At 34.4% G+C, this 20,819-nt stretch overlaps 1 protein-coding gene across 1 annotated transcript in view; it reads right to left on the minus strand.

Annotated features, from left to right (window-relative positions):
* Nucleotides 1–13,683: 13,683 nt before the first annotated feature.
* The window catches only part of LOC145262422 (dual specificity protein phosphatase 3-like), a 77,308-nt gene continuing 70,172 nt past the window's right edge, over nucleotides 13,684–20,819 (minus strand). The window contains exon 4 of the mRNA XM_080119816.1: nucleotides 13,684–13,948. Within this exon, the coding sequence (XP_079975942.1) occupies nucleotides 13,731–13,948 (218 nt within the window). The 3' untranslated portion in view covers nucleotides 13,684–13,730. The remainder of the gene's footprint in view (nucleotides 13,949–20,819) is intronic.

Consider the following 20,819-nt stretch of genomic DNA (forward strand, 5'->3'; position numbering starts at 1 on the left):
CTCTCATTCACAGTTTGATGTTGTGCAACATGATCGTTTAAGGTTCCTGATTCTTTGTTAATATCGTTCTCATCAAACATTGATATATTTGAAGATCCTTTGGGTTCATTTTTGTGAAGTAGTAGGTTCAGTTAGTTCAGTTAGTGACTCATTTGTGGAGGAACTTTGATAAGATTATGGATGAGACTCTAAACGACATGGGTGCACTCTTGCATGTGTGCCTTCATGTTTGAAAAGTACCTGCTTGTGCTCCCAACCTATAACAGTTCCTGGACCAAGCCATCCATAATAGAGATTTCTCTTGTAAAACACATCACCATTTTTATATGATTGAGTTATATCAGTTCTAACTTTATGACAAAGTGGACGTCGTAATTTTTCAGAAGACTCACACATTATGAATTGCTTTCTAGCTGCATGTATGGCATTGAGGTTACTCACTGGTAGAAACACCTTCTAATGCAGGAAATCTGTCATTCAAAATGGAGGGCAAATTGGGATTCCTATGGAAAACAAGTTGATTAGGACTGAATCTGTGGGCACTGCGAAGCATATTTTTAGCTCTTATGGCCCATGCTAGTGCTGTTTCAAAACTACAGTTTGTATCCTCTAGGGTCTTTTTTACCATTTCTCCTAGTATCCCATTGTGGCATTCATTTAAGCCATTACTCCATGGACTTTCAGCAGCAGTAGTCTGAACAACAATAATTCAAATTCTGTGCCATATCCCATAATGATTGGTTGTAAAATTCTCTGCCATTATCAGTTAAAATAGATCATGGACTCCCAAAATATGCTATCCAATGCTTAAATATCGCACTGATGATGTCAGAACTCTCTTTACTAGGGATCCTGATGCCAATACTATTTCTAGTTGCATGATCAATCAGGTGCAGTACTTTGTTACGATGGATTTCTTTAATATCCATCACAACAGTTTCATTAAAATATTATGCTAATGGGAATCTAACTATAGGTCTAGGTTCAATCTTTTTATTGTAGATACATACTTCACAGGAATTCAGAAAAATTTTTATAAATTTGGAATATATTATTCCTACATTTCTAACTAAATCACACAATTTCTTATTACTAGGATTACTAAATTATCTAAATAATTAAGTGGCAATTTTAACTTTTCTGACTTGTTCTTAGAAGAAATTGCTTTAGTAAAAAATATGTGTTTGAGCTTACCTTTATCTGGTAGGGGTTTTGCAATAGGGATGTGACAATGACCAGACGACATGCATAACAATGGAATTTTCTTTTTAGACATGGTTACACAGTCATGCTCAAAATTGAGACAAGTCTCAGCTCTTTTCATTGCGTCTTTACTTAGATGAAGTTGAATGTCAGAGTCCACAATGTCAGTGATGATTGGGGCTTTTATGTCTGCAATAACACATGGTAGTGTGACATTGTCGCAGGAGTTCAGCTTATTTTCTTTTTTTTTTTTACAAAGGAATCACCACTTATCAAGGCCCAGAAGCCACTCGAGGGTAAGGGTCAATGATTGTACAGTAGTCAAAGGGATAATATCATAGTAATCGTTAGAAGTGTAAATTTGGTAAATTGGATTACTTAAGGGGAATGGCTCATCAAGAACTTGTTTATATTGGACTTGAAGACGACCATATTGTAGTTGGCTGGAAAGCATGTTTCCCTTGCCAAATTTAAAAGTTTTCACTCTGTCTCTCACAATTACTTTTTTTTTCTGTGCATCGGTTAATATTTCAAAAAAGCATTCAGACCATTTTTTTTTTCTACAAACGTACCAGATGCACCACTATCTAGGACAGCTCAACCGAGTGTACAACCTAAAAGTGTGTTGCCATTTGCATCGCATTTTTGCTGACTCATAAGCATGATGTTGGCCAGGGAAAGATAACTCTTGTGTTTGCTGCCCTTGTGTTAATCTCTAACGCCACCGACGTAAGAACAGTCGTAAGACTAATGGAACTTGCAGCCACACTTAAAACATACAGTGGTGTTGCCTTCAGGTTTTAACGGGTTTATCTTTTTTGTTTTGTCAATGGAGCATGCTTTGTTACTGTTACCACGTCTTCCATCTCAGTTTGTTTTTTCTCATCGCAAGTCACGTCGGTGTAAAGAGCAACCATAGTAAACCTTGCTAGATTTCTTTTTTCTTCTCTGCATAGGTGATAACATCTTCCTCCTTTACCACAACAGGTGGAGTTCATAGATGACGCGTCAGAAGGCTGTCTGTGCATAATCTTTTTTAACTATCCTGACATTGAAGACAGCATTAACTCGCCGACTGTAGTCTTTACTAGCCTTTCATTTTCTGGGCAAAGGAAGGCACTCTTTAATGCCCTGAATATAAGTATAGGTTTGTGAGGATGATGTTAAAATTTTTCAACTTAGCAACATGTCGGCCAAAGTTTCTGTCTCCGGTATCCTTTAAAAGTCTCGTAAGCAAAAAATGCAGACTGGTTTATGTCTTCTAAAAATAATGTATCCAATTTTCGTATAAGCTCATTACTCCATCTTCAGAATTTAATGTTACAACATCTAACTCCAAAACAGTTTCTCAAGGTTTTCCTTCAAAAGAGAGAAAGACTATTAGGGCGTGTTTCGTTTTCTCAAGTGATGTAACCATCTCCCATATTTGCATCTCTTTCTTCCATGTGCTGTATTTGTTTTTAACCAAGACGGGCAGTGGAATGAATTTTGAAGCCATAGCTTTGTTTTACTCTGCTACCAATGTTAATTAGAAAATCACAGACTGTTAAAGAAGAATATTAACACGTGAAATAACCAACTTCAACAACAGATACGGAGAGAATATCTTTTATTCATGCTCCTTCTAGCTACATCTATTTACAGTAATGGCAGTTGTACCACATCCGGCTGGAAGCTGTTCCACTGGCTGGGAGAGTCTTCAGGGGAGATTACTCACATGGATTAACAGGAGGTACAATATGGTCGAAGTCAGTTGTGCAAGGTTTGCAAGTGAGTCTAAAGGGTCAAGTACAAGTAAGTCTGTATTGGTGTCGGAGCGCGTTGTACAAAGTGATTGGGTCATTTGGGTGTAGATTGAATCATCGAACGTCCATTTGTTAAGTTTTTCAGTGTGCATGTTACAGCTTAACTCGTCGTGAACTACTGCAACTTCTTCCATAGTTGTTGTTTGTGGATTTGATGGTGCTTAATAAATGTCCGTGAAAGTTTGAATGTCACATTTGTTGTCATAGAGAGTCAGTAGGCCTTGAAGGGTGTTGTTGATGCTTGCTGAGCTTAACTTTATTTTACATCCAGTATGAAATCGAGAGCTCAGTGTTAGTTCTGGGCTGTTTGTTGAGATTTTCAATGGTCAATGGTGGGTCAAGTCTAAGCACACTAGCATTTCTTCACCTGCTGCTGCCTGTTCAAGGATTATGCTGGCCTTTTCATCATCTTCTCTACCAACCGTTTGCCTGTGTCTAAGTATCATGTTGAAGTCACCACTTGTTGCAGAGGGCCAAGAGGCATGACGATGTCAATCGACTGTACAACTAATAAAGTTGGTTGGTTGGTTTTGTTTTATGGCATATCAACCCTTTTCGGGTTATTTAATGCCGAATCCAAAGATTTTAAAGAAAATTTTTTTTAATAGAATATATTTGTTGTTTTCACGTCGGTTTCTATTTAACCCATAGTTGGGACCCTAACAGGTACTACCACTCCGGGTCAGAGTGGATCTGCGAGCAATGGTAATTAAAGGGTGGCTCCACACTCCCCAAAGCCCACAAGCTGGGGCCTCACCACTGGATTAGTTTAATGTCATATCCAGGACCCCCATTGAGGGACTTTTACCCTCTGCAGGGGGGCAGTCAGCGTATTCTAATGCCCCACCGACAGGGCCACTAATAAAGTAGACACAAGGCAAAGAGGTTATGGTAACAAGTAAAGAAGAATGACAAACACAGATGATCGTTTTAAGATTCTTCTATTATTTCAAAGTTTCATTTTATCTTATTTTATTATGCATGCCTGTTTCGTATATATGTATATCTGTTCATTTTCTTCATCCATTAAAACAATAAGTTTTTACCCCAATTCATATTAAATGTCGGTGTGGTTCTTGGCTATACACAAAGATGCTCTAAAGATGGCCTCTACCAAATCCAGGGATTATGCTGCCATATGACAATTTCTTGTGTGTCTATGTGTGTGTTTCTCGCCTTTTTGTGACCAACATAGATATTGCATATATTTGTTTATTAAGATTACAAAACATGCACAGGTTTATACAAATGCAATTTGTTTTACAAATTTCAACAAATAATGGATGACATGTTGAGTGACTTGAGTTTTACAGATTTTGAGGTTATTTTGACAAAAATACGAAAGTCGAGACTAACATAGTGGACATGTAGAAATGGTATTTAATAAAATTAAAGAATCCAGCTTTAAACCAAGCATTGTTAAATGCAAGCTTTTCTTTTCAGCAACAATTAAATACTTGATGCACATAATTGATCAAAAGAATCGAAAGCCAGACCCAACCAGATTTGGAGAAATAAAAAATGTCTCTGCTAACAAGTGTGTCAACATTACAAAGTGTTATATATTGGGACCCTACTCCAGTAGGTAGAGATTATACTAATTAGTATGAATTTTGAGAGTGTTTCATTAAGTACATGTCAGGACAGCCTGATGGTGAATGGGAATAGACTCAGTGCACCAACAAATGAGTTGATAAGAGTCAAAGGATCAACTCCCTAGACAAAGCACACTAGAAGCAAGTGTCGAATTATGAGATAGAAATTGTACCACGTGTTTGACACAGTTTTGAAATAGTTTGCAGTGAGAAAGCAGCCAATCTACACATGCTTACAATGTAGAAATCTAAGAGAAATTTGCTCAAGACCTGTCCGTTCATCAACCTTTTTTAAGCTAAGTTAGAAAATTAAGTAAGAAGGAACTAATTTTAGACTATCTCTTTAAAGGAAAAATTTTTTGGTCTCTCCCCTTGTGAACGAATCTTTCTCTCCAATAAAACATTTAAAATTGCCAACAAGTCTTCTTGCGTCTCCATGCATGAATTTATTTGTCTGAAAAACAGCTGATCACAGCCACTAGACGATGTAAGAAACAGCCACATGGAAAAAGCAGTGACAAAGAATGAAGATCAGACCACACACATACGTAAAACAGAGAACCTCTTATTAATTGATTGGGTTTCTTGATCACTTACTGGCTCCTGCAGACCACTGATTTCCAGCTACATGCTCCAGTGCCAACTGACATCACCCATTGACGTCCAGCTACCTGTTCCAGTGCCCGCTCATGTTCAGCTACTAGTTCCTACCTCAAGGTCCCAAGAATCTCAACGTCGCAAGACACCTGTTCTCACTCCATCTGATCCTATATACATTGCCATACATTATACCCCATTTTTGGTAAAAATAAAACTTGATATACATCATCTTCAACCGATCATCTATTTGTCATTCTTTTTCATTTTACGTTTTTGCTGTGTGTCTTCTTTATTAGTTGTACGGTTAATTAGTATATTCATCCCACTCTCGACCCTCTGCCACAACCCATTGAATAAACTAAAAAAATATGCTTTCACTCCATTCACAAGTGTTGAGTCTGCCAATGAATAATTGATTATAACAATTTCTCGTTGACATTCTGCTCCTGCCCCAAAAGGAGATGGCAATGCTTGGGAGGATGTTTTAATGATAACAGAACAGAATACATACCCCATCCCCATTGAATTGAACATTGAATGATAGTATAGTAGTACTTTAATAAATGTTATAGTACAGTTTGGCTTCAAACGGGCAGATACCAAACCTCCATTTGTAATAGATAAGCAAATTTCTTTGTGTAGAGTATAAAAATACAAAAATAAAAGTTTACCATGAATTTAAACTCTATAGAATTGGTTTATAGTAAAATTATTTCAATCATTGCATTAATAATTGTTTTGAGGCTACTCAAAATCAAATAGTGTTCCAAAGATTTGTCGTCAATTTTTTGGAAACTGAGAATTGCAAACCACGTGAAATTTGCAAAAGAATGTGTGATATGCATGTAGAAGTACGTTTTTGTAAGAATAAAAAAAAATGGGTTTTTATTTAGAATTCGACTTAATTATATGAATAAAAAATACAGAAAAATTTTATGATGTACATACTCGTCTGAAAATGAAGATGTCATATTCCAAAAATTATGTGAATTGATCAATTTTTTTTAACTAAGAAAATCAAAATTGATGATTTTTAGTGATTAAAAAGTTTGAATTATTTTAAATACAAACAAAATCTTGGTAGTTGAATTGAGTTGTTGCTCTTGAATTTTAACATATTCTTAAACAAAATGGCGACTCCGGGTCACCATCTCACTTTTCATAAAATTTGATTTTCTTAGTTAAAAAAAAGGCTATTTGATCAATTTATGTGATTTTTGGAATATGACATATTTGTTACATGACAGGTATGTACATCATAAAAATTTATCTCTATTTTCTGTTTTTGGAGTTTTCTTTTTAAGTCAAATCTATCTATCTATCTATCTATCTATCTATAAAAGTGAACGTGTCTGTGTGTATCTGTGTGTCTGTGTGTGTGTCTGTGTACATTTCCCTACGCAATAACTCTGTCAATTTTAAGTCTACAGACTCGTAATTTGATATACAGAGTATTGAGATTTGGGAAAATCTATGAGATTGGTTTTCGGCCAAAAATTTGGCTGTTAAGGGGTCAAAGTTCAACGATTTGCCCCTTGAGAATTCTACCAAACTCCTCCGACAATTTTGGGTCTAAACACTTGAAATTTTAGATATAGATTCCTTGAACATGAATCTAACTTAATAACTTGATTTGAGCACAAAACAATCAATTTTAGGGGGTCATAATAGGGGTCAAAGTTAAAAAAAATTTACCGTTTTTATTTCTTTCTTTTTTTTTTTGCTCAGCATACACCTCAAAACATCCGGGCAACGCCGGGCACCCATGCTAGTATATATATCTATAAAAGTGAAAGTGTGTGTGTGCGTGTGTGTGTGTACATTTCCATATGCAATAACTTTGTCAATTTTAAGTCTACAGACTCGGAATTTGATATATAGGGTACTAAGATTTGGGAAAATCGATGTGACCGGATTTCGGCCAGAAATTTGGCGATTAAGGGGTCAAAGTTCAATGATTGGACTTTTGAGAACTCTACTAAACTCCTCCAACAATTTTTGGTCTAAACACTTGAAATTTTAGATATAGGTTCCTTAGACATGGATCTAACTTAATAACTTGATTTGAGCCCAAAACAATAAATGTGAAGGGATCATAATAGGGGTCAAAGCTAAAAAAATTGACCGTTTTTTTGTTTGTTTTTTTGCTCAGCATACCTTCAAACACCTGGGCAATGCCGGGCTGAAATGCTAGTCTATATATCTATAAAAGTGAAAGTGTCTGTGTGTGTGTGTGTGTGTGTGTACATTTCCCTACGCAATAACTCTATCAATTTTTAGTCTACAGACTCGATATTTGATATACACGGTACTGAGATTTGGGAGAATCGATATGATCGGGTTTCGGCCAGAAATTTCGCTGATAAGTGGTCAAAGTTCAACGATTTGACTTTTGAGAACTCTACCAAACTCCTCCGACAATTTTGGGTCTAAACACTTGACATTTTAGATATTGGTTCCTTGGACATGGATTTAACTTATTAACTTGATTTGAGCCCAAAACAATAAATATTAAGGGGTCATAATAGGGGTCAAAGCTAAAAAAATTACCATTTTTTTTTTTGGCTCAGCATACACCTGCAAACACCCGGGTAACGCCGGGAACCCATTCTAGTATATCTATAAAAGTGAAAGTGTCTGTGTGTGTGTGTGTGTCTGTGTACATTTCCCTACGCAATAACTCTGTCAATTTTTAGTCTACAGACTCGAAATTTGATATACAGGGTACTGAGATTTGGGAAAATCGATGTGACTGGATTTCGGCCAGAAATTTGGCGATTAAGGGGTCAAAGTTCAACGATTTGATTTTTGAGAATCCTACCAAACTCCTCCGACAATTTTTGGTCTAAACACTTGAAATTTTAGATATAGGTTCCTTGGACATGGATCTAACTTAATAAGTCGACTTGAGATCAAAACAATCAATTTTAAGGGGTCTAATAGGGGTCAAAGTTAAAAAAATTTACCTTTTTTTTTTTTTGCTCAGCATACACCTCTAAACACCCGGACAACGCCGGGCACCCATGCTAGTATATCTATAAAAGTGAACGTGTCTGTCTGTTTGTATGTCTGTGTGTCTGTGTACGTTTCCCTACGCAATAACTCTGTCAATTTTTAGTCTACAGACTCGAAATTTGATATACAAGGTACTGAGATTTGGGAAAATCTATGTGATCAGTTTTTGGCCAGACATTTGGCTGTTAAGGGGGTCAAAGTTCAAAGATTTGATCTTTTAGAACTCTACCAAACTCCTCCGACAATTTTGGGTCTAAACACTTGACATTTTTGATATAGGTTCCTTAGACATGGATCTAACTTAATAACTCGATTTAAGCCTAAAAGCATAAATTTTAAGGGGTCATAATAGGGGTCAATGTTAAAAAAATTGACCGTTTTTTTTTTGTTTTTTTTTTGCTCAGCATACACCAAATACCCGGGCAACGCTGGGCACCCATGCTAGTATATCTGTAAAAGTGAAATTGTCTGTCTGTGTGTGTACATTTCTGTTCCAAACTACTCTATTAATTTTCAGTCTACAGACTCGAGATTTGACAAGGAATATTGAGATTTGGAAAAATCTTTTTAACCGGTTTTCGGCCAGAAATTTGGCTGTAAAGGGGTCAGAGTTCAACGATTTGACCTTCGAAAACTAAACACTTGAAATTTTAGATGTAGGTTACTAGGACATGGATCAAACTTTTTTTATTTGATTTGAGCCCAAAACAATAAATTTTAAGAGGTCAAAATTGGGGTCAAAATTTTAAAAATTTGACCTCTGCGGTCTCTACCAAATTTTTGAACTCAGAAATTTGAACAGAATTTTGAATAGAGATAGTATTCCTGAGTTCGACAAGATACATCTGAAGAAGGTCGAAGATTACTTTGACCAAAACACTGAAAATGACACTCAAGATGAGAACAGTAATCCCCCCCCAAAAAAAAACAAATAATATGAATAACCAATCCTCATCTCAAAAATTCAGAAATGTAAATGAAGAGGCCTTTAATCACCTGAAATCACCTTTAACCAAAACAATGCAAAACATTATATTGCATCAAGAACAGTGGAAACTACCGATTAGATTTATTTTTTGGCAAGATATCTCTGCTTCACATTTGTCTGGTGCTGACCTACTTATTTTTTATTCTAAACAAGCCAGAAAACAGTGGACGGTCTATTTTTTGAAAGAATTGAGAAAGGGTCTTACTAAGCTGCCCTAACTGTAGTTAGTTTTTTTCTTTTTGTCTTTTGTTTTTCTTACATTTGGTGTGTTTTTTGTTATCTCACTCCACATCTTTTTTCCAGTTAAATTGTAAATATCTTTGAAAATAAAACTGATTTTCAACCTTTGGAGATATTTTAAGTAGGGTAGTAAATGTATGGTATGCAAAGGAAAACTGATGGACAACTGGTGAAAGAATGAAAGAAACATTTTTTTATTTTTTTATTACATTTTCACCCCAAACAAGGCGCATTGCCACTTTGGTTTAGGGGGCTACTATCAGGGGCAGCAACTACTGGGGCATTATGTTGGGATTTGGGCAGCAAGATGTCGGTTCACGTTGCACTTGAACTTCTGCATGTCAGTACAGTTAGGGAAGCAGGAACCTGGAATGGAATTCCAGAGTGTAGCGGTTCTGGGGAAGAAACTACTGGAGTAGAAAGATTTTTTTACATCTAGGGATCTCTACTGTGTGGGGGTGGGATTTAGCTGCCTGTCAGGTTTGTTGAGGATGTCTACGTCGTGGGGGCACAAGTGTCTGCAGTTCATCAGAGCATTCACCATTAAAATACTTGTAGAACAGGCAGAGGGATGCAACGTTTCGTCGATGGGACAGAGGCTGAAGCTTAGATGCCAGTTCAGGGCCTATCAGATTGGCGACTCTCTTTTGAACCTTGTCTAGGAGCGAGAGACTAGTAGCAGATGCACCAGCCCAAATGTGACAACAATACTCCATACATGGGCGAATGGTGGCCTTATAGAGGTATAAGATACTTTCAGGTGTCAGTAGTTTTCATTGTTTGGATTAATGCATTAAAATGTGTCTAGTTATGAGGAGGATAAACCAACAATGACCCCCTTCCACACACACACTACATTTTTTTTTACTTCAGTCTCACCAATTATCAAGGCCAGAAGGCCACTCAAGGATAAGGGTTAATAAATTTCAGGTGATAATGTAGTAATTGTTAATGGTGTAAATTGGGTAGAATTTGATTATTTATGGGGATGGCTCAACAAGAACTTGTTTACATTGGATTTTAAGATTACCATGTTGTATTCAACTGGGAAGCAGGCTAGCGAAATAGTATTCCAAAGGCGAGCAGTTCTGGGAAAGAAGCTTTGTTCATAGTAACTGTATTTAGATTTAGGGACAGATAGAGAGTGGGGGAAAACATATATAGTGATTTTAGCTAGTTGAGTGATTTTTTTTGTGAAAATTAGGCAAGGAGAAAGCCTTGTACCTTCTTTGATTCATTTAATGTCACTTTTCCCTTGTTCTAGGGTCAAATGTTTTTTGGTATTATGCAAGCTCACTCCCGACTTTTTCCTGTTCAGCTGTCTGCAAATTCCATTTTGTGCTATCTTGTTTAATCACTTACTACCAAGTTTTCCTTGACCAGCCAACCTTCCTGCAATTTAAGAAATCTATGCTTTGCTATAGCTTATTCAGTGGAATGAATGATCCATGTGACCATATCAGTGTAATCGATTCATCCTTAGGATAACCTCTATGCTGAACAAGTGTAATGATTTTAGCAAATTCTCTAAACCATTTATCAGCATAGCATTTCACTCTATTGGAGCATGCATTGCTTAGTCTGTGAGGATGTGTGCGATAGTCTGCATATCACCACCACAAAGACACAAAGTGTTCTGTACATAGCCTCGCTTGGGCAGGTTGTCACATGCTTTGGAAACCTCCACTCCAGCCCAGTTGAGTGCAACCCAATCTTTTCGAGGGAGTTCAGAGCCTGCTGGGAGGTTTATTTTTTGGGGGGTACCAGAAGAGCCTCATTGTTCTTGTCTTTGACTGACTAAATCCATGCCATGGGCTTATTCTGCTGCAAAAGTCAAGTTCAACAAGATATTACCGGCAACCTGAAACCGACCAAACTGCCATCAGGATGTCTGGAATCGCTCCACTGCAGATATATTGAGTGGTGATAGGGAAGGCAGAGCATGACAAGCAGAACAACGGCAATCGCCATCCCCTATTTGGATATCAAGAGGTGCCGCAGCTACTACCATCCTTTTAACCTGAAGCACTGAGTTTGGTCAGATTCCACATTGCAGATCCATCTGATCACGGATCTATTATTGCACTACAGTCAGCCGAGAGAGGATTTGTTTACCTTTTTTGTGCAACTTATTATTTTTTTTGTAGTGCTTGGAAACATTTTGTACACAAAATGCGCAATGAAATTACTGATTGAGAAATGATGACCAGTTTCTGTGCAAAAAAGTGTAAGACAATAGAAACAGATTAGAATTCAGATTTGGATAGCAAAAGTATTGAGATTGTTCAAATGCTTTCTTATCTTAGTGATACCATTAGAGCACAGAGAGGCGCAGGCGCTAGTATGATTGCAAGAGTTAAGAGTGGATAGAATAAGTTCAAGGAATTTCTGCCATTACTAACCAGCAGACTATCACCATTGTTGAGATGTGTATGCAGTATGATCTATAGAAGTGAAATATGACCAGTGAGGGTTGAGGATATGCGTTGCATGGAGAGAAATGATATGAGAATTATAGATGGGTAATGATAGTCTTAAAGACATATGATGAGCTCAGTGGAAGATGAAATTTGGACAGTATAAGATGTGTGCAGAGCAGGAAATTTTGATGGTATGGTCACATTTGAAAGAATGAATGAAATTCCTTGGGTTAGATATAAAACAGTTGAAGCAACAAATTCCGTTCACAGGGGAAGCATAATGAAAATGAGATGAAGTGATAAGGATGAACTTGAGAGAAAGAAGGATCAAAACCTGGGCAGAGATAGGTCTGCTTGGAAGTAATTTTTTAAAAGTCACCCAGCACATAAATATAAAATAGATGTAAAACCGAATATTATGATGATGATGATGACGACTTTTTGCAAATAAATAATTCAAAGAATTTATAGCTGGAGTGAAATGTTGGATAATGAAATTTTTGTGATGTTTATTAGAATTAAACCTATTTTCAAAACAAAAATACAGAAAAATCTTTATGATGTATGTACCCATCACAGAACAAAGATATCATATTCCAAAAATCATATGAATTGATCAAGTAGTTTTTTGTTTTAACTAAAAAAAAAATCAAATTTTATGACAAAATGAAATGTTATGCTTTGATTCGCCATGTTTAATAAATAAAGGAGGAGACAACACAATTCAAAAAATCAGTCTTGTAATGGATATAATTTTCGATTAAAATCATTAAAAATCATAAAACAACTGATTTTCTATATAAAAAAAAACACTTGATCAATTTACGTGATTTTTGGAATATGACATCTTCATTCCGATAGGTATATACATCATAAAGATTTTTCTTCAATTTAGTTTTTTAAAATAGGTTTAATTCTAAATAAGCACCATATTTGCTGAAGAAATGCAAACGTTTCTGTTAAATGGAAAAACAGGAGATGTAGAATGGAAATGTCTCCTATCTGCCTCAAAATCAAAATTAATATAATGAATGACATTTGAAGATAAAAGAAACAGTCACTGTATGAAAAATTTTATGAAAAAATATTTATTTTTTTGGAGGAAGAAAATATAATGAAACAAGTGTTATATAATTTTTTGTACAAGAAAGTTAGTTTGTTTAATTCTTTTTTTGTTTTGTTTTGATAAATTGTAGTTTGTTTTGTTTTGTACTAGTACAGCTTATGAACTAGACTAATAAAGTTAGAGTAAGTTTAGGGTTACTGTGAAAAGAAAGAAACAAAACAAAAAAAAAACAAATAAAAAACAGTTTTTTTATATTGTTTTTTAAAATTAGGGTGAGGATGAAAAAAGTTTTTTTTACATTATTTTTGTTCTTTAAGAGACCTAATCGTTCGTCCTAATGTGACAGAGCGCAAACGAGCGCATGGGTAAATATCAGCAGCAGTCAAGCGATTATATTAGCACCAAGAGCAGCGTTTGAACATGTATGCAAATGTATGTGAGATGCCAATGATCAAAATGTAATATCTATTCTGTCTACAGCTGAAGGAGAAATTCTTCTTGACTAGGGCAATTTTTATTTTTATCCCACTCAGGGTATCCTGTTTTAGGAGGTTGAATATCCCCCAGTCAAAAACCGATCTTGTGTCTGACTTTGCCTTTGTCCAGAGGCATGTGAATAAAAATCCTCATATTTCAGTTGACAAGATAAGCTTAACACTTGTCCTCGAGTTGCTGTTGGCTTTGGCAAATAGTGACTCAATAGTTAAAAAAAAAAAAATGAAGAGGAACACAAAGCAAAAACCAAGTGAAATTTGTTTTTATAAAAATTTATTGAAAAAAATTTGCTTGATTGGGACTCTACTTTTTGTCTTGGTTTAAAAAATGTCCTTTTTTTCTCAACATGATTTCATAATCAATCAACTGTTGCAAGAATCCTTCGTTTGGTAAAATTTCCCTCTCTTTACGGATGATGCGAACAGCTTCCTCCAGTGGAATCTTTTTTTTAATCATCATATATGCTAGGAGAAGAGCGGCAGATCGACTCATACCTTGTCTGCAGTGGACCAACACTGACCCTGGATTATGAAGAAAAAAAAAACATTAGTAACATATTTTTAAAATAACAAAATAACTGATAAATAATCATGTACAGTGGCCCCTCTATATACGAGATTAATTTGTTCCCGGATGGAGCTCATATCTAGAATTTCTTGTATTTCAAACAAATTTTCCTATAAGAAATAACTAAAAACCAATTAATCCCTCCTATCTCATCTGTCTGTTTAAATGTATGTATGTTTGTATGTCTGCCTAAAACTTTCGATAGAGGCGAAAGATTTTTACGAGATCAGTATCATTTTGAAGCTCAATCCTTCGGATAACAAATATCGAAAAATTGGCTAAAAACATCAATTCCTTCATCCTCAACTGGGCACTTTACTGCAAGGAGGGGTCGCTTTTTTCACCGATATTTTTGAAAGTCATCCCCCTTTTTCAATTGACTAGCCTTAATTTAAACCTATGTCACTTCTGGTTTGGCGATGGATGCAACAGCGAAGATGTCACTTTTTTTTCATGTTCTTTTCTTCCTTCGCGGTACAGGTTTGAGCCTGCCTGCCTGCCTGCCTGCCTACTACAACTTTTTTTTTTTTCTGCTCAACACGCACCTCCAAACACCTGGGCAATGCCGGGCACCCAGGCTAGTTAACAATAAAACACATCTTCCTGATTTTAAAAATACATTCAAATAGTAATTAAACATAAAAACACAATAATAAGATAAATAAGATGATATTAAAGAAATAAAATGCGAGTTTATTATGAGCATTTACCACGCAGGAAGACGGTGGCAGCTAACGGAAGTGAATTCGTGGTTAGGGTCACAAAAAGGAGAAGCAATGTGATAAAAACAACAACACAAGAGTACAGGGTCAGGTCTGTATGGTAGGAAACACACGTGCTAACTGGAACGAGCTGATGCTGGGTAGTTTCAACCATTCGGCCACCTAGCGGTAGCATCTGGTAACTCTCGTAACTTGGATTTTCTCTTGTATGTAGGTCAAGATTTTTGCTTGGAAGACAGCTCATGTCCCAAATTTTTCATAAATAGAGTAGCTCGTATGTAGAGGGGCCACTGTATTGGAATTTTGGTGCTTGTTTTGAATAAGAACAAAAATTAAAAATCCCTGGATGACTTTGAAACAATGCCAAGATAAGCAGAGAGCACATACAGCACTTGTTATTCCAAACGATATATAAATACATATGTATAATCTTGTTATGTCCGGTCATTTCCTCTTGTCTTGTTGAATTGTGCTCTGGGTTATTTAACGACGGAACTGATAAAAGAACCTTAGATTACCTTGCCATTTGGGTCGTAACATTCCACAATCAGCATATTACATTTTTTTTCTTTTCTTAATACGATACGTAATTGGGAATAAATTCCAAGTTGGAACCCTCGAGACGTGTATCGTAACAATATAAACAAACATTTATAATATGACCATGTCCAGGGATTCTGTGTATATTTAGGCAGCATTTTTTCATTCAAGCAAATATTATTAAATGCAACAGAGGCACTTTGCTTTATGATTCTTTTAATTTTTCGATTTTCAGTATAATCTTTTTTTATATCAAAATCAAAAATATTAATAAAACTTCCATAATTGTTGCTATCATGAGCGCTTTTGATTTGTCCACGAATCATCTTCAGATGTTGAAGTAAAAGTGCGAATGAGTGAAAATGAGAATTAAAAGTGAAAACTAAAATATACAGTAAATGGTGTTAGGTGATATATTAAAATATATAGAGTCGATGAAAGGTTGATCAAAAATATAGGTTGATTAAAAATTTGAGTATTAAAATCAGCAAGTTTGTGAATATTATTAACAAAGCCTGTCCACTACAAACTATGCAAGACATTTTAGAATGTTACTGCTTTTCTCGAATGCAATATCATTTATAGTGAGTTGAAGGGTTCTAATATATGACGCTTCAAGAATTTTTAATTTTTTAATATTATTTTCACGTTGTATGATTTTTATGTTGTCAATGAGGACCTTTCTAAGATTGGAGGGGGGGGGGGACAATTATGTTCTTTTATCAAATGTTTATATATAGCACTAGTATTATTTAGCTATATGGTTATTCGCCGGGGCAACGTTGTCGTTGGTTTGAATTTATACACTACATTGGCTTGTTCCAACGTTTTTATAGCCGGTGAGGAGTTGTTTCTAACCACAAGGTTTTGTGTTCTAAACTTCTTGTAGTAAATAATAAATTTAATTTTAGAATTACTGTCAAAAGGCGTCAAGCACGTTGTATGATTTTTATGTTGTCAATGAGGACCTTTCTAAGATTGGAGGGGGGGCAATTATGTTCTTTTATCAAATGTTTATATATAGCACTAGTATTATTTAGCTGTATGGTTATTCGCCGGAGCAACGTTGTCGTTATATGCCCAATGTGTGTATTATTTTAAGAGTTACATTTTCCTATAGAGCATTTGAATTTATACACTACATTGGCTTGTTCCAACGTTTTTATAATCGGTGAGGAGTTGTTTCTAACTACAAGGTTTTGTGTTCTAAACTTCTTGTAGTAAATAATAAATTTAATTTTAGAGTTACTGTCAAAAGGCGTCAAGTATCTATGTACGATATTTTAATTGCATTTTCTTCGATTCTGAAGTTAGGTGTCATTTGATTTTGATAAAATATATTAATGGAGTTTGCATTGCGGCTAATATTATTATGAGGGTTTTCAAGGGATTGTAGCATTTGTTTTATTTGTTCATCAACAATGTAATTAGGAAAATGATTATTGATGAGTACTTGTTTAATGTTTTTTAGTAGTGCTATTTTTGTGAATTATATCATTTTAGCACGATTTAATAAATTTTTTATTATGGCTATTTTGTACTTTTGTGGACACTCACTTTTAAAGTTCAGAAGGCTGGGGTTCATGCTCATTGGTTTTTTTATATACAGAAGTGTTAAAAATATTATTGGACGTGTCAATAAAGACATCAAGAAATGAAATTTTATTATTACTATTCAACTCTTGTGTAAATTTAAGGATTGAGTTTTTTTGAAAAAGGTACTGTAGTTGGTATATCATTTCATTATTTTCAGCTAAAATAAGAATGTCGTCCACTATCGTGCTTGAATATTATGTATATATATATATAGGACAACAAGAGTGTGAAATGACACAAAACTATATATAGGTGGATATAGAATGGATCATTTAAAATTTGATGGCCTTCTAATCGAACTTCAAGAAATTTAAAGTTTTAAGGTGGACACTTGAAACTCCGTTTCTAGTGAAGCAATCCTTTAATTTAAACCCACGGGCCTTTTGTTCACCGAACTCTTACGCTTTCCCAGCTTATTATACATCTACTTTTTTTTTTTTTTTTTTTTTAATATGGATATATGTATGTGTATGCATATATATGTGTGTGTGTGTATATATATATATATATATATATATATATATATATATATATATATATATATATGCTCTATTTTACTTTATTTTATACGAGTCCACTCACCCCTCACTCCTCAACCCCATTTCCTGCTATTTTAACCCCCCTCCACCTGTCTGTATCCCTTTCTTTTACGCACCCCTAATAATTTAGTACTAACAGTATTTACATTATTATTATTGGTAACGGTTGTGGTGATGTTGGAGGTGGTGGTAGAAGCATTGTTACTACTGCCTTTATTATTATCATTATTACTGCACTGTTTTTAACGCTATTACTATTGTTATCATTATTATTGTTTTTATCATCATTATTATTATTATAATATTATTATAATCTTCATTATAATTGATATCATTATTATTGCTACCATAATTGCTACCATTATCTCCATCTTCACTGTTATTAACAGTAATTTTAAATTTAATTTTATCACAACTAATTGGTAACATTATATTTAATGTTTACTTTTAATTTATCCTTTATTTTTATTTTATTTATTTTATTTTATTTTTCTTAATATTAAATTTTTTTCATATTCAATTTTACATCTAATTTATTTCCAACTTTATTATTACTACTATTATTATAATTGTCATTACTATTATCTTCCGTACTATTATAATTACCCTACTATTATTTGGTATTTTTACCACTCTCATAAGTAGCTATGGTTTTCTTACTCCCCCATTTTAACATCAATATGTATACTTAACCTTTACATCAAGTTATACGCACTCATAGTCATTGCCACCCTAACCTCCGTCTGCCCCCTTATGATCATACTCCCTATATCATAACAGTAGAAACTTATAAATATACTGCGGCAAATTACCTTTCAATTTTACAACCTTACATAACCCCATCCCCCAATTAATCAAAAATTACCCACTCCATAGAAAATAGACACCCCATAAACCGTTAAAATAAATTACCACGCAGCAACAATACACCCCCTATTTAACCATAATACATATACCCCTTAATCTCAATACTATGTTAAAGACAATATATATTCTTATATATCATACTACATATAATAAGCTTCTCCTTATTTATTTAGAATTCATTAAAGCTTCCCCCAACACTCTATAATTCCTCTTAATCTTTTTCATCCCTAACGAACCTTACGCTAGACGCCGCATCTCCCCCATGCTACCTAGCACCTTCTCTACTCTTCTGATGAGAAGCGTTAGGCTTCGAAATGCCCTGGCATAAAGAGTTCCTTCTATCCCCCAAATTTTGCCTGTATTCCATTATTCAATAAATGATCCATTCTATATCTACCAATATATAGTTTTGTGTCTTCATTTCACACTCTTGTTGTCCTATTGTATAAGCTTCAATAATTATTGTTGTGTTTGGCATTATCTGGATAAGTCTCCTTTTGTGGAATTGATCTTTCTCTTTTCCTTAAAGCTATATATATATATATATATATATATATATATATATATATATATATATATATATCTCAGGGTCATATTATAAGTGTTTGTTTACATTTTGTCAAACATGAAATGAAATTTCAGACAAAATGAAATTGTTAATATATGGAATAGTGGATAAGCATGTGAACAGGCTCTCTTTTCTATCTCAGATTAAAGTCAGTTTGCACGATCAAAATATAAGTTGTCTTTAGAGATGTGGTTGTCTTATTATTTTACTTAGTCTATTTATATGCTTATTCACTTTCCATATATTAACTATGCCATTATATATATATATATATATATATATATATATATATATATATATATATATATATATATATATTTCTTTGGAAATATATTTTATTTCCTTATAATAATCCTTATTTTAGAAGCTCAATGTAATTACAGAGCAATATAATGAATGAATGACAAAAAGTTTATATTCCAAAGTTCATGATGTTGACCATCTTGTAATTTATTCTTTTAATTCAATTGACATTTACAATTCTTGACAGTGTCTGTTTCATAGCGCAAAATCAATCACTTAATTATTATATCAATCAGTGAATCTAACTCATCAGAAGAAATAGCAACAATCAATACGTCGAAAGGAAGTAAAATGCGTTTTGACATGATTAAAATCCGAAAATTGGAAGAGAAGCTGTAAATATCTTATAATGTGTTTCCATTACGCCATTTTGAATTTTAGAAATAAAGTCACTAAACCCATCTATTCGTACTAACATGTTCTATTAATTTAGGAATATTCTGCCAAAATGATCTATTTAATAATTAGTAAATTTATTAATTCGAATTAATGTATGTCTACTGATGAAAATAACATCAATAATTATAAACTATTATACATGTTTGCATATACGAAACTAAACTAAACTAAAAAAAACAATTTACAGTTTACGGTTATATTAAATCATTTATTAATTTGAAACCATACATAATAAAGTTCACTTAACTGTTATAATCAAGTTTGTTTCAATTATAATTCTTAGTATTAGTTAATTCTAAACCTATAATCTATTTTAGGACATGTTTGACTCTCGTACATGTAGAAGATTGCGTTGGGAGTGAAATTCATTTTGGAGTGGTAGAATGACGCAACCATTTTTCCAGCGACTTTGGCAGCATATCAGATTTGATGTAGGTCTTCTATTTCAGGAGTAAAGGTCAGTTCCAGAGGTTTTTCAAGCAGGGTGCTTCTTTGAGATTGGAGCCATTCATATCAATTGAGGACAAGTGGGGATCAGAGTGTTGGTGGTGAAAAGATAGAAGCTTGGTTTTGAATGCATTAAAATTAATCAGCCACTTTCCCCCATTGCACCATGAGAGAAACTTAGAGAGATCTTGGTCATTTGGGCTTTGAAGTGTTGCCAAAAATGGTAGTGTTTTCTGCATATAATATAATAGAATGTGATTTGGGAGATCAATTATGAAAATAAGGAAGAGAGTTGGACCTATGATGAATCCTTGAGGCATGCAAGCATTGATATTTTGAGCTTCAAACTTTTGCCCATGAATGACTACTTGTATAACCCTATCAGAGAGAAAGGATTTGATGTTTGAGAAGACATTTCCAGATATCTTAATCTTTAGTAGACCTTTATGCCAGTGGTTTCTATGTATAATGGCAACAGGGGTGTAACATGGCTGGATGTTCGGTGTCTGTTGGAATTTATTGGAAGGTATTTAGTTGTCTATGCTGATGGTTAACCAATCAGTTAAGTCAGATGCTATAGTGGATGCAGTCTTTATAAACATAGAGTGTAGGGGTAATTCTGATGTGAACATTCGGAAACTATTTCAGTCAGCCATTGAGTATTGATATCATTGTCATCGTCGTCGTCATCATCAAACATGATGATTGGAGGTTTTATTATTTATCAAGACAATCAAGTGGTCTGAAGATCTTAGCAGAGACAGAAATGAGGATGAGTACACTTCAGGACAAGCTGTCAGGAAAAAATCAAGATGACTTGCAAAATATTATTTAATTATTGGAA

This window comes from Euprymna scolopes, chromosome 3, assembly GCF_053919585.1.
Source record: "Euprymna scolopes isolate OS-2025 chromosome 3, ASM5391958v1, whole genome shotgun sequence".
Classification (NCBI taxonomy): Eukaryota; Metazoa; Mollusca; class Cephalopoda; order Sepiida; family Sepiolidae; genus Euprymna; species Euprymna scolopes.